Source organism: Diceros bicornis, chromosome 3 (assembly GCF_020826845.1).
Source record: "Diceros bicornis minor isolate mBicDic1 chromosome 3, mDicBic1.mat.cur, whole genome shotgun sequence".
Classification (NCBI taxonomy): Eukaryota; Metazoa; Chordata; class Mammalia; order Perissodactyla; family Rhinocerotidae; genus Diceros; species Diceros bicornis.
Genome location: NC_080742.1, coordinates 47,842,747 through 47,865,729, shown reverse-complemented (window position 1 = coordinate 47,865,729; position 22,983 = coordinate 47,842,747). Strand labels below are relative to the sequence as shown.

At 42.3% G+C, this 22,983-nt stretch overlaps 1 protein-coding gene across 2 annotated transcripts in view; it reads left to right on the top strand.

Annotated features, from left to right (window-relative positions):
- Window positions 1-2,322: 2,322 nt before the first annotated feature.
- RAPGEF5 (Rap guanine nucleotide exchange factor 5) overlaps window positions 2,323-22,983 on the top strand; it is a 221,499-nt gene continuing 200,838 nt past the window's right edge. For both annotated transcript variants that reach the window (XM_058527007.1, XM_058526996.1), the window contains exon 1: window positions 2,323-2,601. In XM_058527007.1, coding sequence (XP_058382990.1) covers window positions 2,371-2,601 — 231 coding nt within the window. In that variant the 5' untranslated portion in view covers window positions 2,323-2,370. The remainder of the gene's footprint in view (window positions 2,602-22,983) is intronic.

Genomic DNA, 22,983 nt, shown 5'->3' with positions numbered 1-22,983 from the left:
GTGGCTAGTGGCTACAAAACAGATTTAGAACATTTCCACCACTGCAGAAAGTTCTATTGGACAACATTGCAGAGGAAGAGTATTCCAGGCAGCGGGTTTAACAATCGTAAAGGTCCTGGGGTGGAACATTGCTTGATTTGACCTAAACAGTGCCATGGCTCTTCTGTTTACACATTTCTACTATTCCCTATTGTCTGCATTATACTGCAGCTGAATAGCAATTGTCATTTCTCCCCTTAACCTAAGCCTACTTTCCAAAGGCCCTTAACTGATATTGAGTTTTAGACCCTTGGTCAATGCCATAGAATCTATGGGATAAAGTCCAAACTCCCTGATCTTGCGTTGAGAAGCTGTGTGAGAGAGAGTGAAGACCAAGAATCTGGATTAGGAGACAGAACACGTGTGTTCTATGTTGGAGCAGAGTAGGTTCACGGTGCCAGTGAAAGGGCACAAGCACCCACTAATCAGAGCGAATGGTGACCAAAACTGTCCTGGAGGGCCTCTCCTGGACCAGGACTAAAGTTCTCCTGGAACTTTAGTTGGTGTTTCAGGAGGAAGTTTGGAGTATGGAGTGGCATTCTAGGACTCAAGACAATGACTGATTACCAACTGGAATGGAAGTATTTCAACATTATATAAACTGGTGCAGCCTTATATGGTACAAACAAGTAGGACTTCAGCCTTGAATAAATACATGTGATAAGTATTTGGAAACTGTAATGACTAAAGAGAGCCCTTTCCAGTAAACACACACAGTTTAAGAGGACAGGATTTAAGGTTTTCTGTAGCGTGTCACCCGCCTCTATTCTAATATTTTCTCCTGCTTCCCCATTATGTTATCCCTCTCTCCTGCCAGCATGACACGTTCTCAGTGCCCAATAGGTTCTGCATCACACCACCTTGGTGTTTTTCTCATGTTTTCCCTCTTTACTTGAAAGACCTTCATCCTTCTTTCTGCCTAGTTGAATCTTCCCCACTCAGCTTGAAGGCACAGTTTAACTCCCTTCACTGACTCTTTGCCCATCCCAGGCCAGAAGCATTTCTTGCTCTTGTGGCTGGGAATGTTCATTAGCCACACTCACTTGGCAATTACCAAGAGCACAAGGCAATATCTTTTTTTTTTTTTCTATATGTTTATTTACTCTTGGGCCAAATCTTAAGTTCCTTAAGGGCAGAGGTCATAGATCATCTTCCTTTTTCCTTACACAGCCACATTTCCATATATATTTGCCAAGCATCTACCTTGTGTGGGGCTGAGGGTACTGTGGTAAACCAACTCAGGACCCTGACCTCCTGTAATCCTTATTTGTCAATTTTATTATTATTTTTTCAAGTGAGTAAGCTTATTCAATTCTTACAAGTCTTAGGCAAAGATGGGGACCCCAGAGTTTACTCATAAGGGGTAAAAGCCCTAGCCGACCGTTTTTTCAGACTGAGCCGGAATGTGAAGATTCACAGCCACCTAGATTTTAAGGCCCTGCTGGAATAGTTTCACTCTCAATGCTGCACTATTCCTCACTCCTGGAACGGTGTAAACAATGATTCACACCGCGGTAGGCCTTTACAGTTTACCAAGCACATTCATCACAGGCATCAGGCTTTCAGGGAAGGTCAAGTTCCAACACGTTAATAGAGATTCACCTTCAGGTCACCAGACTTGCACCTCTTTTGCTAAACACCTATCATAACCGACATAAGTTTTCCCCTCTCATCGTGTGATGATGAGTGTGCCACGGAGCAGACAGTGTGGGGGCAATTCTGTCTCAATGGCGTTTGACTTGTAGCAGAATACAGAGCCTATTTTGAAGTTCTTTGGCAAAAACCGTTTCTAGGGATAGCGATTACGATTTGGGGTTAGGCTGTGCAAAAAGCAAGGAGGGGTTGGGAGGAGGACGGAGCGTCCCAGACTCCCAGTTCCTTGGTCGAAGTCCAAGTTGACCCTGGCTGTTAGGAAAAGAGGGTGAAGCGGGACTTTTCAGCCTAAAGGGAATCAGGGGGAGATGGTGGGCAGTAGAGTGGGCTTGGAGGAGGATTCTGGGAATCCCACACCTGTGGAAGAGCCGGTACACAAGGTGTCCTACCCTCCTCCTCTCGGGTTCCGGGAGTGACAGAGTGGGGCCGGTCCGCAGGAAGGTGAGCTGGAGAGGGCGGGGCGGGCCGGGGCGGGGCCGGGCGCACCTGGGCGGGAGGAGGAGGTGCGCGGGGCTGAGCCTGGCGGGGGCCGCGGCGCGCGCCAATGGGCAGCGGCTGGCAGCGCGCCCCGCGCCCGAGCCGCAGTCGCGCCCTGTCCCTGCCTGGCGAAGGCGCGGACGGCGCGCGGAGGCGAGCGCGGAGGAGAGGAGGCGCCGGCGCCGCAGCCGCCGTCAGGGCATGAGGATGGCCGTGGGCTCCGTCAAGATGCAGGCGCCGTGCGAGAGCCCGGCCCTGGCCGCGGCAGCGGTGGCGGCGGCGGCGGACGGCGCCCTGCGCCGCAGCCCCAGCGCCCGCGAGCCGGAGCGCGAGCAGCCGCCGGCGCCGCCGCGGCCGAGGCTGAGGGACCTGCCCGCGCTGCTGCGGAGCGGGCTCACCCTGCGGAGGAAGCGGAGCGTCGCCGGGGGCCGGGTGAGTGGCATGGGCGGTGGACACGTGGAGCCCGCGCCCACCCTCCCGGGCCGCTGAGGAGGGCGTCTCGAAGTTGGGGAGGTAGCAGAAGGGGCGCCCTTGTGCCAGACAGGGCAGAAGAGGGGCCCGGGTCTGCAGGGTCGTGAGATGCCACCCCGGTGAGCGACGGTTTCCCCTTCCCCCAGTTGCACCTGACTTAACCCAGGAGCACCTGGATTCCGGCTGCCGGACAGCGGGCATCGCCGGGAGAAGAGCCGTTTGCCTCTCCCCAGAGGGGAAGCTGCAGGTGTCCGGGTGCCTAACAGTCGGCCAGCCCTGTCCCGACAGCAAGCCTCAGGCCCCCCGAGTGGGATCCCGGTTTGCAGGAGGCATGAGACGTGTGCGCTTGTTTTGGACGCCCTGTTGCGCGCTTTGGGCATCGGGACGGGCTCTGGCCGCCGCCACCGCCACCGCCGAAGGGGAGACCTAGGAGTTGGAAGTCCCCGGCGAGCTTCTAGCTCGTGGGTTCCGGAGCCTCCAGGACTTAGTTTTCGGTGACGCCCCCTTGAGCAGGAGGGTGCACGCCCCCTAGAATCTTAAATATTGACTTCCTGATGGTGTGATCGGATATGATTTCCTGGTGAAGGAGTGTCCCTCGTTGGGTTCTAGGTGCATCTAATGGCCTGAGCAGGTCAGACATGTTTCGTACGTTAAGAGAAGCTGGACAGCCTGCTGCTCAGCTCCTGGGATCTTTCCCAAGCCACTCAGCAGGCCCTGCCCGGGCCTCAGGCTTACTCAGGGTCATCAGGGCTTTGGGACACCTTTGGTGGGTTCTACTCAGTTTTAAAAAATTTGTCATCATTAAGCAGGCTTTATTGAGAAGCTACAACAATGTAGATTTGGGGAGCTGTAATTTGAAAAAAAAAAATTGAAGTCTTGGTTGTCTGCCTTAAAAGAAGACCTTAATGGAGGACTTTTAGCTCTTGCAAAGATCCATTTGTGGAAACTTTTGAGTTAGGGAGAAACACTTGTTTTGGTGTGGCTTCCTTTGGGTAGGGAAGGGTCTGAATGGACATAGGTCTTCAGCCTTTCTAGGCTGTGTATTTTTTTCCTAGGCATTTTTCTTCCCGTGTAGGGATGACTGTACAGGATCTACCTCAGAAGATGTTCTGAGGATTAGCTGGGTGTAATAGGATGTTTTTAAGTCCATGACCAGGGGAGTTTAGGAATTGCCTACACCTTAATGTGTGCCATACAGGATTGCCTGCAAAGAAAGTGAGGAAATGTGTCCCAAAGATGTGACAGCTAAGTAAACGCGAGAACCAGAGTTATAGACTTTGTAGGAATCTAGGGAAAAGTAGGTCAAATCGCGTTCCTGTTATCCTTGAGAGTTACTTTTTCATGGCACAGAATACTGAAGACATGAGGGCAGCCAGGCAATCTGTGAGGAGAATTGCTCAAGGTTTCTGTATAAATAGATCTGTAGTGTTCATCTGCATAGGGGCTTGTGTTTCTTGCTGCCTGGAATGATGTTGTACACCTCGCCAATATACATACTTACCTTCTTAATTATTCTAAATGTGGTCGATTCTAATAATGTATACTTTATTAATCCTTCTTTGGTTCTAATACTGTATGACTTCTCTTTGGGCCATTCCAAACATATTTCGTAAGCACATGGCCAGTTTTTTATTGGAGGAAGATTGTCAAATTTTTCAATGTTGGAAACCCATAATTTTCAACTATTATCCCTTCCTTTGGCTATGGAACCATCTTTGTGATTTTGGAAATTTCACCTAACAAAGAGGTAGGATGGAATTTGAAAGAAAGAAAAGCAGGTGAATATGTACCTGTATTAGTCTGCTAAGGCTACCATAACAAAATACCACAGACTGGGCAGCTTAAACAACAGAAATTTATTTTCACATGGTTCTGGAGGCTGGAAGTCCAAGATCAAAGTGCCAGCTTATTTGGTTTCTGGTGAGAGCTCTGTTTCTGTTTGAAGACAGCTGCCTTCCCGCTGTGTCCTCACAGGAAGAGGAATGGCCATTCCTTGGTGCACATGGAGGGAGAGGGAAATCTCTCTTCTTTTTTTAACAAGATCACTAATTCCATCATGGAGGCCCCATCTTCATGACCTAGTCTAACCCTACCTCCCACAGGCCTCATCTCCAAATACCATCACACTGGGGGTTAGGACTTGTTCAACATATGAATTTTGGAGGAACACAAACATTCGGTCTGTAACAGAATGGGTTTGAAGGAAAGAGAAAAACAAGTGAGATATGCCAATCCATTTGGTGACTTGCGAGCATCTGGGGTCGTCTGGTTAGCTCCTTGGTTAGTGCAGTGATGCTGATGCAAACAAATCATGGCTTAGATTCTTCTGTGGACCTTTAGTTTTGTATCTCATGGGCTGCACCTCCAGATTACAGCTGAGTGATTATAGGGACAAGTTAACACAAATTCGTTACCACTGTGGGAAAAAAAAAAGCAGCTCTGTGTATTACACGAGTTGGTAAGAAAGTTTGCAATTTCTGTATTGACCAAGATCTGATTTAGGAAAACTTGTGCCTTTTGTCCATGCTGCCTTGGGCTCCAACAAATCTGCACAATCTGATATCAGCTGTCATCAAGTAAGCTCTTTGTAGGTTGTATTGCCCAACTGGGTGCCTGGTAGATCTCTTACTAGGAAAAATTCAGCTGACATTTGGTTAATACTACAGAACTCCCGGGTTCCTTGGTTCAGTCACTTCTAATTATACTGAATTCAAAATGCAAACTGATTAAGACTCTTTGCACCTCATTAGGCTGAGTGGGGAGTGACTAAATTTTGCTTTGTGGGAGGAGCCTAGCTACCTCCTAAAAATCAGTGGTGAGATAAGGCACAGCTTGAATTTCCACCAAAACCTATTAACCATTTTTTTTAGAACTTTGTGTTATGGAGATTATGAGAGAATAGTATAATAAACAACCAAGCTTCAACAGTTATTAACATTTTGCCAGTCTTGTATCGTTTATTTCCCCCTTGCCCGCCTTTTTTTGTGGAGGCTGATGTATTTTAAAGCAAAATCCTAAACATGTCATTTCACTCATAAAAGTTTCAGTTTACATCTCCGATAAGGACTTCTTTTCTAAAAAAAGGAAACAACTTCTATGCCTTTTTCACACCAAAAAATATAAACAATAATTCCTTAATATAATTCCCATTTTCAAATTTTCTCAAAGATGTCTTTTTACTTATGATTTGTTGGAATCAGGAACTAAACAAGATCCACACATTGCCTTTGGTTGTTAGGTTTTTAAATCTATTTTATTTTATAATGCCCACCGCCCCCCCCCCCGCACTTTTGTTCCCGCCATTGATTTGATGGAGAGAGCAGGTCATTTGTTTAGCAGAATATCCCACTTTCTGGGCTGATTTCTTACTTGTGGTGTCATTTAACTTGTTCCTCTATTCTTCATGTTTCCTATAATCGGGCAGTTAGATGTAGAAGCTTGGTTAGATTTGGGTTTGAAGGCAAGCATCCTTCGTAGGTGGTTTGTATAAAATCTATTGCCTCACATCACAAGACACATGAGGTCTGGATGTCTCTTTTTGAGATGTTAAGATTGATGAATGGGTTCAGGTAGAGTCAACTTACCTTTCTACCTTTCACCTAATGACTTTAGCATCATAGATGGTTGTAGCCTAGATCCATTTCATTAGGCATTGCAAAATGGTGATGATCTAAATCTATCATTGCTCTTTTTTTTTTTAGGGTTTATACTTTTTTTTTTTTTTTTTTTTTTTTGTGAGGAGATCAGCCCTGAGCTAACATCCGCCAATCCTCCTCTTTTTTTGCTGAGGAAGACGGCCCTGGGCTAACATCGGTGCCCATCTTCCTCCACTTTATATGGGACGCCGCCACAGCATGGCTTACCAAGCAGTACTTCGGTGCGCGCCCGGGATCCGAACCAGCGAACCCCGGGCCGCTGCAGCGGAGCGCGCGCACTTAACCGCTTGCGCCACCGGGCCGGCCCCTATACTTTTTTTTATTAAGGTATAATTGACATACAAAATATTAGTTTCAGGTATACAACATAATCATTTGATATTTGCATATATTGTGAAATGATCACTACAATGAGTCTAACATCCGTCACCATACATAGTTACAGAATTTTTTTTTTCTTGTAATGAGAACTTTTAAGATTTATTCTCTCGGCAACTTTAAAATATGCAATTCAGTATTATTAACTATGGTCGCCATACTGTACATAACCTCCCCATGACATTTATTTTATAACTGGAAGTTTGTACCTTTTGACTCCTTTCACCCATTTTGGCCTCCTCCCCTTCCACCCTCCCCCACGTCTGACAACCACTAATCTGTTCTCTCTATCTATGAGCTTGGTTTTTTGTTGTTTTTTGTTGTTGTTAGATTCCACATATAAGTGAGATCATATAGCATTTGTCTTTCTCTGTCTGACTTATTTCACTTAGCATAATGCCTGCAAGGTCCATCCATGCATGTTGTTGCAAATGGCAAGATTTCATTCTTTTTTTATGACTGAATAATATTCCATTGCATATAATATACCACTTTTTCTTTGTTCATCCATTGGACACTTAGGTTGTTTCCATGTCTTGGCTATTGTAAATAATGCTGCAATGAACCTGAGGGTGCAGCTATCTTCTCAAGTTAGTGTTTTTGTTTTCTTCAGATAAATACCCAAAAGTGGAATAGCTGGATCATATGGTAGTTCTATTTTTAATTTTTTGAGGAACCTCCATACTCTTTTCCATAGTGGCTGCACCAGTTTACATTCCCACCAACAGCGTACAAGGGTTCCCTTTTCTCCACATCTTCTCCAACACTTCTTATTTCTTGTCTTTTTGATATCATTCCTCTTGCATTTTTTTAGGTGGAATTCTGTCTATAAAGAACTTACCTTCATGAACTATTGGGGTCACCTGAAATTCAGATTGTGTAGGAAAGACAGGGAAAAGGCTTAATTTTTTCCTTTTATCAATTTCCTGTGTAATGATTTGGTGCCCTAACAACCTTCCGTGATAATCACTAAGTTTTTCGTCTTTGAGTATCATTAAGAACTTGTGGATGTTAATGTGTTTGTTTCAATCCATTGCCCTCAGTATTCTTTTTGATGCTCAACTTTTTCTTATCTTCTATATACTTTTTACAAGTCCCCAGGAGTCTCTGATACCTTTCTTGCTTTCTGGCACAAGATATTCTAAGCTTATCTTGTCCATTCCCTGCTCCAGATCTGAAGTCAGCCATTTTCCCAAGGAGCACTGATTCTTTTTACTGAAAACTATTCATTTCCCCAACTTTTGCCTCTCTTAGTGGTTGCATCTTAGTGGTTGGTCTTATGCCTTCTATCTTAAGTTTTTGTTTCTTTTTAAATTCTTCTCATCAGGCTGTTTCTAAGACTGTCATTTTCTCCCTCTAATGAAATAGCTGTAACTACCATTCCCTCTTTCTATATATACTGTCAAAGTGCTGGGACTGACTTATTTTGGGCTTTAGCTGCTACCTATTTTGGTTTTTTCTGCAGTGCTCTACCACCTTCGTCATCTCCTTGAAATCTGTTTCATTTACAGCAGCCAGAATGATTCACCAATTGTGCCAAGTTGACTGTTCACCAAAGTCCTCCAGGGATTCTCAGCCTTTGGATTATTCTTCTCCACCCTGACCTCTTCTCTGTAGCCACCCTGCTCTCAGGCACGTCCCTGAGGCATGGCAGGTGCCTTCACACTTAAGAAACTGGAAGAACAGCTAGCTGCGGCTCTCCGCGTGTGGTTCTCTCTTTTTCATTTACACGCTCTACCCAGATGATTCCCTCTCAAAGGGGAACAAGGTAGCCCATTTCCTTTGTCCAAGCTGGAGTGCTTTAGGTTTGACTTAATACCCTCCTCTGACAGAAATAAGACTTTGTTGATTGAGAAACACATACTGCTCCAAGGTATATCAGTATGCCCAATTTATGGTCTTTTTTTTTTTTTGGTGAGGAAGATTAGCCTTGAGCTAACATCTGTTGCCAATCCTCCTGTTTTTGCTGAGGAAGATTGGCCCTGGGCTAACATCCGTGCCCATCTTCCTCCATTTTATATGTGGGACGCCTGCCACAGCATGGCTTGAGAAGCAGTGTGTGGGTCAGCGCCCAGGATCCAAACCTGCAAACCCCAGGCCGCCAAAGTGGATCACGCGAACTTAACCACTACACCACTGGGCAGGCCCCAATTTATAGTCTTTTTATACACATAACTTACAGGCAAAGCATGTAATTTGTTCTTTGTATTTAAATTAAAATCAATGGCTAACACTTCATAACATTTAATTATGTGCCATGCATGTTCTGATATAAACTTCCTTTAACCTTCACAACAAGCCTATGAGTTAGATGCTATTATTTGCATTCTACTGATGAAGAAATTGAAACACAGATGTAAGTTGCCCAAGATCACAGAGTGGGTGGAGGGAGGGAGGTTTGAATCCAGCCAGTCTGGTTCCATAGTCCATCCTCTGAATTGACTCTCTGGTTTTCCTCAAATGCACTGAGGGCAAAGGGTCTGTTTACTGTAAGCTACCATAGCCTTCTAGTACCTGCTGATATGACCTTACTACTCTGAGAGTGGTCAGTGATGCTGCTGATAACGCCAGACGTTAACTTTTCTTTCACTTGAGCACACAGATGCTTGTGATAGACTTACTGGGGGAGGGGGAGGAGCAGAGAGGGAGGGGAAGTATTGCAAATACAGGTGAATGGTAACTAATATTTACTAAAAAGTAGCATTCAGTGTGTCACAAGCAAAAATCACTCACCTTGATCAAGGCCAACCCAAAAAGCTTGTGAATTTGCCCGCTAACTTTTTTCTTATCTGCTTATAGTAGCCTGTCAGAAGACAGAGGCCATTAAGGGGGGCATGGTCTTCCAGGACAGGTGAGTCAGATCAGATATGAGGGACATAGGGTGATCTTATTTAAGAAACATTGACTTCCTACCAGCTCGAACCTTGACACTGTTTTGTAAAACTGTGTTGACCATGGCTACAAATAAAGTAAAACTCTACAGATGCCACTTCTAAATATATTTATTTGGGAAGAAGGAAAAGAAATTATAGATTCATTTATTCTATTTTAATTTCATGTGAATTCTAGAAGGGAACTCAATGGCGAGTTAATGCTGTACTTACTTTATCTCTTTCTCTCTCCTTTGACCCCTCAGAAGGCTTGGTTGCATAATTAGATCAGAGGAAAAGAACATGGGCTATTGCTTCAGAAACTGGATTTGAATCCCAGTGCCTCTGGAATCTGTGTATCTCGCTTGAGTTATTCTCTGAGCTCTCTAAGCCTCACTTTCTTCCTTTATAATGAGATGTACCATGGATCAGGTTTTTCCAAGAATAGAGACAGTATATGGAAAGTTTTGGGCACATTGGAGCTTAAATTTTTGCTTCCCAGCAGATGCTTATTCTAGGCAAATGGACTTTCATGGACATATTTATGGAAATCTAGGCACAAAAAAAATTTTGCTTTCGTATGCTATGTCGGATACCATGTTTTTAAAAAATGTGATATCCTAACATATAGTGAATATTTTAGGTGGTGTCTAAATACTGGTACCATAACAAAATAGTCTAGTTTCACACTTGCACTGTCTCTTAAATTGACTTGGCAGTGCCTGGTAACTTGTGTAGCTGAAAATAGATGGAAAGGTGGGAGATAAGTCACTGGTGATGACTTTGAGTACTTGTGATTTTTTTTGCCTCAATATTGCATAACAATACTTGTTAGGAATACTGATAATTCCAGTAATGATATGTGACCTGGAAGTAGTTCATGAGAAGTTACAAGATTTTATGTGAAGGCAAAATAGTTAAAATCAGTGACTTATTTTTTTGTGGTAAATTATTATTACAATAAATCATTCAGACATAGATATGGAAAAGGGAAACTCCACAGACACGATTGTGGATACTGGCACATCTTTTTCAAGTTGAAACTTCAATAGTCCCCTAAAGGTGGAGGTCTTTTCGCCTATGAGGAAATTACAGTCCAGAGAGGTTAAGTAACTTTTCTGTGGTCACCCAGCTAGAAAGTAGTAGAGGCAAAATGGAGCCCAGGACTGTCTGGTTCCGAAATCTGTGGCCTTTCCACAATACCATGTTTTCTAAGACTTTCACATAATTATAACGTGGTGTATTGCAACAATGGGTGCACGAGACATTTCAAGTCTTAGTGCAAAACATGGCTAATTTTCTTTCCAGTGTCCTCAGTAATGGCTTCCAGGACCAGTTTTTAATTACTCCCAGTTTTGGCGATGGCTTGAGCAGTAGCTGTCTGTCATCTCCCAGCAATACCAGCTATTGTACCACAAACGTGAAGGTTGGCGTGACTCATCCCAGAAGCCATTGTTTTCTCGGGAGGTTTGGAGCTGACTAGCTCCATGTTATTAACGTACTTGGAGATTTATAAGACGAGTAGGTTCCCTTTCTGGTGTGTGTGGAACACTGGAAGAAGAGGTAGAATGAGTTTCTCATAATCCAGGATTTATGTTTATGCTGGTGACTTGTTCAGTGTTTAAGAAACTTCAGATTAGGAAGTGGGAAGTACGCATACCTATCAAAGTAGATGAACCTATTTACAATGGAATAAAATCATTGACAATACACAAATATCTTTTTAAAAAACTAAACTTTGGTATATTTACCAGTGTGATTACCCTAAGCAAATGGCTCTTCACCTTTTTTCTTTTTTGGATCCCAGGCCTTTTTAAGAATCAAAGGATAGCACCGCAGAAAAATGCAGTCGTGGATGTAATTTTGCGTCTCATTTCAGAGGGCTTGTGGATGTTATGAAGCCCGGGTCACCACAGACCCCTGGTTAAAAAGCCCTTCACTAGCCTGCCTTCTAGAGAGTAGCACCATTGTTCTATCATTATTTTAATTTTCATCTTTCTTTCCTCTAAGAACCTAGCATAGTATCAAGTACTCGTTCAGTTGTCAGTAACTATTTCCTGGAATGAGGTCTTTTATAAGTTTGTTGCATTGGAAATTGTTTGCCTCTGAATGTAGCCAATCCTTCAGTGAGCCCTGGTAGGTGGTGGTGGTGGTGATGATGATGATTATTATTTAACAAATTCTGATAGTACATTTATGGCGTCAGGTTGTTTGAAGTACTTTAAGAACATTAACTCATTTAATCCTCATAACAGCCTTAGGTGACAGATGTCTTTTTTTCCAAAGAGGAAAATGAGGTACAGAGAGGCCAAGTAAGTTGCCTAAGATCACCCGATAAGTGCAGGAGCCAAAATTTGAACCTGAGAAATCGCGCTCCATGTTACGAGGTCTACCTATTCTGCTGTATCCTCTCTCTAAGTAAAATAATTAATATAGTTCCTTGATTATAGTCTCTCTCTCTCTTTTTTTTTCATTTTAACCTTTTTAAATAGGGATGCATGTTACAACTGATGTAATCATTTAGTGGGATGTTTTTTTTTCCCCCTGTAAAGCTATTATTAATGTGATGGTATGTCTTCAAATTTTGGTATCTTAGAATAAAGAAACTATGGCAAGTTATGTTTTCATTTTTAAATGTAGCTATATGGTTTATCTGTAGAAACATCAAAGTAAATCACAGCTTTAAAATGGTGCATACAAACACAATCCGTATCTATTTATGAAGTGTGAAAAATGTGAATTGAGATTATACTAACAATTTATATTGTGTAGGTAATTATTTAAATGTCAGAGAAGAATAAATTTAAATTTTTCCTACAAAAAGCATGAATAGCCTCAGAGTAATGTCGAAGGTAGAAGAAACAAAAATTCTTTTAAGTGAAATTATGTATAAAGTTTATATATTTGTATATATAGTTTATTATTGAAAAATAATTATACATTTTTAAAGTAAAATTTGAAAGTTAAAGTTCTCATATAAATTTCTTATTTTTTAAAATTAAGACCCATGAATATACCCAAATGGCAGTAGATTTAGAGTAGCCTTTGAGTCACCATACTTTGTGTGGTGAGTTGGCAGATCTCACCTTCTGTGACTCACTTAATCTTTTTTTGTATTTTATCTGCTTTGTTCATGAGACATTGGCTTCTCCTTCGTAAAATACCTTTCTTTCATTTTGCACTGTTTGTGTTATCTGTAGAAAGAACATAATTCAAGATTTCTAATAAGGCAAAACAAACCTTTACTCAAATTAATGAGTGCTGAAAACCAGAGCTTCTGCAATCTAGCTGGTTGTCTTCCCATATTTTTTTTTCTAACTGGTCTAGCAACTTAAACTCCAGCCCCATTGGTGGTTTTGTTGTTCAGTTGAATTTGACCTTGTCAAATCATTTACCTGCAGCTGTTATGAGGTGTACATGCAAATACTTGTGATTGCTCAACACTTATGCCTTTGGTGCTAACTGTAAATTTATTTTACTCTCTCCTGTTACTATTGAGGGAACTGAACAGCTTATCACTTCTGCTTGGTCTAACACTCTGAATGTTGACTATAATGAACAAACACTACAAATGGTTTACTTCTGCATATTGTGCTGTGAGTTTATATATAGGTATGAAGTCGTCTTCTGTAGAAAAAAAAAGGAAAGATATGTGATGATTCCTTTTAGAAATAGGGGAAGTATGATGCCTACTTCAATCCATTAAAATAGAATTTGTCTGTGGTGTAGTAGAGAGAACATTTTTCTGTGTATTTATCACTTAAAGACTATTTGACCTGGAATAAGCCAACTAACCTTTCTGAGTCCCTGTTCTAAGGTGGAATACCAGTGTTCTATTGTGAGAATCGACGGTGGGCTAGGGGATCAGTTTTCATGTCTTGCTTCTTGGCTAACCAGGTCAGAGCAGTGGTCTTTCTCCGCTGAGATGCCAACTCAACCCCAAGAATACTGTGAGGCGTATCTTAGACAAATGGAAAGATGGATCTTTAATATTCACCATATCTCTTGAGTTGGGGGTTAGGGAGATAACGTATTAGTAGAAAGAGCATTTGAAGATGCCAGAGGAATCTAATTAAATCAAGAATTTGTGATATCAAAAGAGTAAAAAGAACATAACTATAAATCCATTTCTAGAAGATTAAATGGTTTGTTTGGCCATAAACAGAATTCTGGGAGAGGTATTGGAAGAGAACTTGTGACAGCAATGCTTTGTGTCTGGTGAGATCTTACCAAGCAGTTTTATCTTCTTTTAGATAAGAGGTTTATTGCTATTGCTTATCATCAATGAAAGCTATTTCTTAACCTCAAATTAGCATCAATATTTGTTTTCCTCTACTATTGCAAATTTATCAGAAATCTTCAAATAACACCGGTTGAAGCATTAAAATTTCCAGCTCCTTTTGGCACATAACTCCTTTAAGAGAGGAAAAAAAAGCTGCCTAGTCATATTCTAACCTACCTTGAATATCTCATGAAGTTAGAGCTTAAAAACACTCAGCAAATTCAGTTCATCAGTAGTTGACTGTTCGCTCTGCTGTCATTTATATAGTGCTTTACATTTACAACATGCTTTCATATACTTTATTTTACTATTTTCATAACTCTGGAATAGGTACTCCTTTCTTATACAGACTCAAAGGCAAATAACTGAGCTTTTCTATATGCCACAACCTCACCATCTGTGAAGCAAAGGTAGTGGCCACTTCATGGGGTGGTGAGGCTAAGTAAATTAACATGCACAGCACTACTAAAACAGAGCTAGTTATGTAGAGAAGGCTTAGTAAGTCTGAGCAGCTGCTGTTGTCATTGCCATCATCGTCATCATCAACATCATCATCATCATTGCCTGAAATGACAGATCTGAGGGATTCCAAACGATCTTTAATCCTTTTGAAAAGCTGAAAGAGATCTTATTGGTTATATTGTTAGCAATTAAGTAAGAAAACTGAGGCTCAAACAGTGGTATGCTGCTGAAGGTCGTAGTGAGGAAGTTAAAAGAGTCAGGGGTGGGGCCGGCCTGCTGGCTCAAGTGGTTAAGGGCGCGCGCTCCGCTGTGGTGGCCCGGGGTTCGCCGGTTCGGATCCCGGGCGCACACCAACGCACTGCTTGCACCAACACACTGCTTGTCAAGCCACGCTGTGGCGGCGTCCCATATAAAGTGGAGGAAGATGGGCACGGATGTTAGCCCAGGGCCAGTCTTCCTCAGCACAAAAAAAAAAAAAAGAGGAGGGTTGGCAGATGTTAGCTCAGGGCTGATCTTCCTCACGCACACAAAAAAGAGTCAGGGGCTCCTTAGGCTGGACTTCATTTAGTCCATGGGTCTCTGATAGGTTATCTATGGACTATTCTCCCTAAAGCTATCAAAGATAGGGTCTAAAGGAGGACTTCTCAAACTTTAGCATATATGAGAATCCCTGGAGGGCTTGTTAAAACACAGAATCCAGGGCCCTAATCTTAGAGACTTTGATATAGTATCTCATGGATGAGGCCAAAGAATCTATGTCATTTATATGCATATCATTTATACTGCATTTATATCAAGTTCCAGATGATGTTCATGCTGCCAGTTTATGGTCCATATGTAGTAGCACTGGTCTAAGGGCCTCAAAAGTTTGGTGACCATCATCAGAAAATTACTGAGGCCAGGAGTCTACCTGGTTTTCTATTTGCCACCTCCATGACGGGAGGCCAAACCAAGATGGAAGACCATGACAGTAAGACCTTTATTGAATTAATAATATTGGAAACTCCCCTTTATGGTTTCCACAGAGTGACTGGCTGTTAAAAAAGAAGTGATGAGTATTTGGGACCTAAAGGGCTCATGGCAGCTCTGCTGATTATTCTGTTTGTCCATCCCATGTCTACCCTTTTTTGTTCTAATCTGTACCTTGGAGGCTGCCCTCTATGGATATTCATCACCAGGGCTCTCTTTGCCATCTGGCTTTGGTTTGGGTTCAGTCAGTGGAAGGCCAGGAGGAGAGAGAAGTCAGGGGAATCTGTCCCTCCTGCTCCCTCTTTTTCAGGGTGGTGCGGGCAGCGTCTGTGACCATCTGTAACTACAGCTACCGCTGGGCAATCCCTGCTCAGTCACTTTGGCCCTCTCTAGCCTCCAGTAAAGTTGTGTCTTCCCCTGGTCCCTCCTGCCTATGGCTGTTAAATGCTTGTCCTTACTGGCCCGTGTGTGCTGCAACATTTCCTGTTGGGTCCCTGAACCTTGCACACACGTCTTTGATAGACTCTTTTCTGAGGGGACCCTTGACTGATGGAGGAGCCCAAGGAAGAGCAGTGCTGGGAAGAGTGACAGTAGGAGGTGCAGCCTTAATGAGAAGAACCACATGAGTGGAGTGGGCTGTGGCAGTGATTGGGGCAAAGAAGCTGGCGTAGCCCCTGAAGAGGGGGTAGAGGATAAGGGTGAGGAGCAGGGAAGGGGCCTGGCCTCTGAAGGGGTGTGCTGGGTTTAACCACAGAAGGTCCCGAGAGGTTCCTGGTAGGAAGCTATAACTGTGCTAGAATGTGACCCAAGTGTCATTTCTGCATCATTCCTGTGCATAATCTTGGATGGCGAGGGTTCAGAATCAGAGAAGCTTTTATACAAGGAATTTGCATTCTTTCCCTACAATTGCCTGACAGTTTTTTTTCCTGCCCCTGACTTTTTCCCTGACACCTTTAGCATTGTTAGTCTGTACACAGGCGTTATAAGACCTTTATGTGGTACTTTGATCTTGCTAAATTTTGTCACAGTATATTGAACATGTTCTGAAATGCCTGCCAAAACTACTTTCACAAAGTAACAAATAGTTGAATAGAATAATTACACCTTTGGTTCCTTTGCCAATGGGTTCCAGTGATGGGTGTGCCAATAAGATGAAAACCATTTTTCATGGTTTTGGTGCTCAGCCAAAACGTCTTCTACAGTAAGCTCACCATGAAGCAGGACCACAACACAAATCCGTACCAGTTCTGTGTCATTATCAGTTCTTTTTTATTGAAATGTTATGCCCAGATTGAAACTATTTCCCAACTTTTATAGATAATTTTGGGGTAGTAAAGGTTGAATACCAACATCTAAATACCTTGTCTTAGTAAATGAAATGTTTAAAGACAAAACAGGCCCTCAATCTCAAATTTTCTGTTATTACAATTCTTTAGGAAGAAGAAAAGTTCTCTATGAGGAAAAATTAACTCTGAGATTTTTTTCTCCTCTTTCTGAGTTTTCATATATTTGTGTGTCAGAAGGCATGGATGAGTGAGGGAATCGGAGGTGTGACCTCATACAATTGAGGCAAATCTTGATGAATCACTCATGTTAGTCACTGTGGTCTATGACTTAAGGCCTATGAACCCTTTGTTTTTGCTCCACTCTCCCCCGTTTCTGGCCGTTTATCCAATAAGACTTGGTGGCTGGGCACCCAGAGAAGACAAGCCACTGGAAGCACAGAGGGGAGGAGCCCTAATGTGCCGAGAAGGGGATGGAGTCTTCCTAGATGGAGGCTGCCCAGAAGTAGTGATGCGTGAACATCGCTGTTAGTGGAAACTGACTAGAGGAAATAAGAGGGATTCTAGTCCAATAACCCCAGTGAGGGAGTCCATATCCTGTCCAGGGAACAAAGAGGAGCTCGCTGTGGAGGAGTGAGCACGGCTAGGCCCTCAGGTCGCGCAGCTTCTTTTCCAGTCTCAGACTCTGGGGCAAGGACTTTTCTTGCTGATCTACCTTGTTTCCACCTCCAGTCTGGGGTGGAAGTCCTCCCCATTCCCCTAGCTGGAGAATGAGCCCTTTCTCTTCTTAGTATCTCCTTCTCTGGTTTGGCCCTGAGAAATCTCGGGTTAGCCTTTCTCCTGGTTTTTTGAAGGCTCATCTCCTTACTCACTTCCCTTGGAATGAGCTATCCGTCTTCATTTGGGGTTTCGTTTCCTTTGGCTTTACCATTCCTGTTTTCTTCTTCTCCTCCCCCAAGCTTTGTTCCCTTAGGCTTTCCTGGTGGGCTCTTTGCCCAGCACGTCTTCTCTGAATCAGCTCATCCTATTGTTTGCTCTCCTTGTTTCACTGCACAGCTCTCCTATTTCTTCATCCTTTGACCGTTTACCTGGCCCCAAGTGAGGGCCCATTTCACGTGGAAGAGGATGCTAGATGCTCTTTTTAGGAGGTTGGGTGATTTAAGACCACTTTTGCGTGATTATCTTTAACACGCAAGACTGTTAAGACTCTCAGGAAAGCCCTCATCCAACCTCCCTTAAATTTTTTTTAGACAATTTTAGCTCTTACAGCATTTACATCATCTTCTCCTCCTCCATCCCTTACCCTGCCCTCCCCATCCCACCCCCACCCCCTAAGAGCAACTTTTACAAACACTCAAGTAACCACTATCTAACTGATCTGCATGAGGGGATGGCGAGTTTACAAATGTGTTGATTGTTGATTAGCATTATGTTTTCAAAACTACCTCCTTTAAATAGGGACTTCTGTCTTTGTCAGAGGATGTATACAAGCAGGTATTGCTCTGGTGAGAAGTAAGATTATGAAATTCAAAATCAGTTTCATTTCTTAATGACTAATAAATGTAGAAGTTTCTGCTTAAGCAATTAGCTTTGGGAGTACAAGGCTAAATAGAAGACAAAGTAAAGCGGATGAATGATTTTTTTTTTCCCCCCCGCAAAGCCCCAGTAGATAGTTGCATGTCATAGTTGCACATCCCTCTAGTTGCTGTCGGATGAATGATTTTGTTAATCGTTCTTTCAGTGCCGGCAGCTTCTTGTAATGTAGCACCTACCCCTCACATCCCAGACTGCCATCCAGGGCAGCCATCCTCGCTTTTGCATTTCCTGGTATCTTTTCTTCCTTCTAAAAATCTGTATTACGCACCTACTATCTGATTTGTCAGTCAGGATACTCTAAGTTTTACTGCAGTAACAAAAATACACCAAAATCTTTGTGGCTTAACATAACAAAAGTTTATTTCTTGCTCACAAAAAGAGCATTTTGCCTCTGGGTGGCTGTCATCCGTGTGGTGGTCTGCTTCCATCTTATGACATTTCCGTGTCATCATCTTCCACAGTGACTACAACATGTGAGGAAAGAATGGAGAATTTCACATGGATGTTTAAACACTTCTGCCTGAAGTCACTTTTGCTCACGTCTCATTGGCCAGAGCAAGTCACATTACCTCACTGACACCAAGGTCCTGGCGAAGTGTCCTCTTCCCAGGAGCTTGGGAGGAGAAAAGCACAAATATTAGTAACATCTCAGCATCAGAAGCTGAGAATACAGAAGTGAATAAAGGCATGATCCCAGTCTTCAAGTCCAGTGGGAGAGAGAAACGTGTTAATAGTTTTAAAATGTAGTTTTATAAAACTGTACAAATTACAAAATACAAAGCATGATAACTACATGATAGAGCAGAAAGTACCTTGGGATCACAAAGGGGATGAGAGGAAAACTTCAGGGTGGAGGTCATGTAAGGACTGGGGATTGTCTGTTTGCCAGGTTTACATCGACATTACCTTGGTAAGGGTGGTATCTAATTTTATTTTATGTGCTGCATAACATCTAAACTAATAATTTGGGATACAGCTCAAAGAAATAGGCTTATCTGTTCTTTAAGATCTCAAGAAAGAAATGAAAGCAGTCTGTCAGCAATAGAACTGACAGTTCACATGAAATGCAACACACAAGTATCTCTTTAATGAAGACTTGCAAAAACTACTTTTACTGAGCAATTATGCTACTGACAGTTCTTTGATCTCAAAAATTAAACTTGCTGTTACAGTGTGAAATGAACAAAGCCAAGTGTAAAATGACAATCAAGGTTAGTTATTAGGCAACAAATGTTGTATATACAATACTTTGCTTTGCCCAGAGATTCTGACATATTTTACATTAGACGTAAATGAGAGTGATGTGTTAACAGTGCCAAGAATTTGCTTTATAGACAAAAGACGACAGTCTCATCCTCCGATCTAATAAAGCTATATTCTTGTCCTCTTTCATTGCTGTAGCCTCACTAGCCTTCTTGCTAGTTGTCCGTCATTCTGGGCATGCTCCCACCTTGGGGCCTTTGCACCTGTTATTTTCTCTGTCTGAAACCTTCTTTCTCCAGATACCCCCTCACCTGCTTGAAGTCTTTGCTCGAAGGCCATTCTCTCAATGAGGCCCCTTAGCCACGTTATTTAAGATTGTAACATCTACGTCCTTCCCGTGTCCTATTCCTGTACCACCTTGTAACATAAACAATTGATAATTAACTTATTTATTTAGTTTATGATCAGTTTTCCCCCTCTAGTATGTAAGCTACCCTAGGGCCAGGATGATGGTCTGTTTCATACATGGTTGTACCCCACGCAGTTAGACCAGTGCCTGGAGATAGTAGGTTCTCAATAATACTTGTTGAACACATGGGGGATATTTTTTTCCATAAGAGTTTCTCTAAAGTGTACATGAGGTTGTATACTTACATATATTTTCCTTCCATAAAGCCTCACCACTTTTTTATTCAATAAATATTACCACGTGCCAGCTACCATTCCTTAGGGGAGCAAGATTGAAGACCACTTAACAAGCTCATAGACTGGTGGAGAAACATGTCTGATTCTGCTTGTAATATTTAATTAAATTTAGCAAGTATTAGAGTGCCTAATATGTGTAGATATTGAATAGGATTCTAAAATTCTAGGAGCTTATTCTTTTTGAGAGTGACATGCCAGGACTTAAGATTCGTCTCTTCATATCATTCCACTTTCGTGGAACACCTCTTCCCCGATGTCGCTGGGTCCAGTCCCACACTCTCAGCTTTCTCTCTGCCATGAGACACGTGAAGTGTGGTGCTCACATGCTTGACCATCCCAGGCTTGAGTCAACAAATGGTGGATTATTTTTCCCATAAGAATTCCACCAGACTATACGTGAAGTTGGTCTTCACCTCTTGCTCTCCCACTCAGAAAGTATATTGGAAAAAGATGTTTTAGGAAACCAATCTGCTTTGATAAAAAAAATTTATTCATAAACCTCAGTACTTCTCTTACTACTAATAAAGCTCCTATGACATATGGCAACTATGTGTGTCATGACGGCTCATTTAAGAATAATGGCTTTAGACAATATATACTATGAGGAGAAAGGAGATTGAGCTTGATTAGCAAGATTTAAGAGAACAACTGGGCAGAGGTAGTATTTAAGGACAGAACTTAACTAGTTGGTGAGACTATAATAGATAGAGAAGACATTAGAATAGGTCAGGGCAGAAGGGAGCATGGCATGTGATAGGGACATTGAGAGGTGGGCTTGGCTCGGGCAGGAGAGAACTGGGTAAAAGGGATGGATCTGTAAATTGAGGGAAGGTGATAAGTGATCTTGAGTTTGCCTTTTTGTCTTTGTGTTAGCCTTGTTATCAGCAATGGAAAATGTCAATGGAAAACCTGTATACTATAGAGGTTGCCAGACTTTGTATTTAATTCCCTGTAAATTTTTTTTTTAAGTGGGAACTAACATATGACTTCAAACTTTTATTTTGCCAAATAAGTGTTGAAAAAAATGAAATACCTCCTACATTTCGTAAGAGAAAGACATTTAAGCACAAAAGCCAAAAAACACAACCCCCGAATAAAGGACTACCCTTCATAATTAAGTTTAGTTTTATAAAAAACTTATTTACTACATTGTCCTTATTCTTATTGTGCCTCACTTTGACATTTGGGAACCACTTCATGCAATACATGTGTGGGTTTGGGGGACAGAATAAAGTTGAGACTATATGTGGACATGATCTAACAGATGGAAGGTGGCAGTCACTATCAGTTGACAGAAGCGTTTCTTTAGAAAGATTCGTCTAGGCGGTGGTGTGCAGAATGGAGAAAGGAGAAGTTGAAGGCAGGGAAATCACTCAGGGGCTTGAAGTCCAGGTGGCAGGGGCTGAGGGCCTGATACAAGATGGAGGCATTGGGAATGAGAATTCTGAGAATTTGGGAAGGACAGGATGCCAGGATTTAGTGATTTCCTTTCTGTTTTTATGGGCAGCTAAAAATCAGCAAGCACTCAAAATAAGTTCCTGGTGTTGAGAGGAATATAACTGTTGGAAATATGACCAAAGGTTGTCTCTATTCTATGTAGAAGGTCTCTTAGATTCCTGAAACTCTTGTTTAAGAAATTATGAGAAAGAATATGTGTGTGTGCGTATGTTTAAATCAAAAGTTGTCTCTGTGTGTCTAAGTCAGCTTATGTGAAAGAAAAAGAGGGAAAGGAGATGCTTCTTAAGTGACTAAATGGTGGTATTTTTCTTGAGGACGTTATTTGAAGTTTCAGTTTTTTGCTTTAGGGAAGGAGAGACTAAATGGCAGTCTGCTACTATTCTGATGCATCGCCTCAGAGCTGGTACTGCCTTGTGGCTTCCAAGCTGATGGAAATGGATGTCTCCCCCTTTCTCCGTCTCCTCCCCTCTCCAACACCTTGTCCTCAAGCTGCATCTGCTCTGTGCCAGGTCTCCACCTTCAGTGCTGGATAAGCATTGTGCCAGCTGCCCTCAAACTCAGCCTTGGGTTAAGGCGGAGGAAGATAAGGTAGAAGATAGTTCATGTGGGCTGACTGGGTATAAAGGAGAGTGTTTATTTCTTTGAATCACTCCTGACTTTTTCCAGTTCTTAAATTTCTCTGTGTGTGAAATCCAGGGAATTGTGGTCTAAAGATACTCATAGCTGCTTTTCACAGTAGACTCAGGTAGAAAATGTGAACTTATGTAGCTGACCACACGAAATCCACCTGCTTTTTGCTTGAAATTGAAAATAATGAACCCCACTATTTCTTACTTTCATAAATTTCTTGGTAGCTGTTGCTTCCCACCCTGTAAGATGAGGATTTTGCTCATCTACATGACAAATATGCCCCTCCTCATGCCTACCTCCTCAGGTAATTGACTAGTTATTGGGCCAGAGCACAGTGCAGGCTCTGTGTTCACATAACCTTGTCTCTATAATTGGATTTGGGACTGAATCAATCAGGGATCTTGATTGCAAACAAGAGAAACAAACTCTAGAAGGATGTTGGAGTACAGGTCGACCTGCAGAATTATTAGAAGACTGGAGAGGTAGGCTTTGAAAAGGGCAGGAGCCAAAGCCATTTCCAGAGAAGAAGCCACAGAATGTAGGGATTAAGAGCACAAATGCCAAAACAACCAGCCTGGGTTTCTCTGCCACTCATCAGCTCAATGACTGTGGGCAAGTTACTTAACGCTTCTGTGCCTCCAAGGATAATTATGAGTAATAAATGCATCGATATTTGTAAAAAATGCTTAAGACAGTGACTGGCAAATAATAAGCAGTATATCCATGTTTGGTAACTATATATTTCTAAATGAGTTTGCGTGTATACATATATATATATATATATATATATATATATATATATATATATATATATAGGCATTTATCTGCTAAATATATTCCAGGTTGCTCTC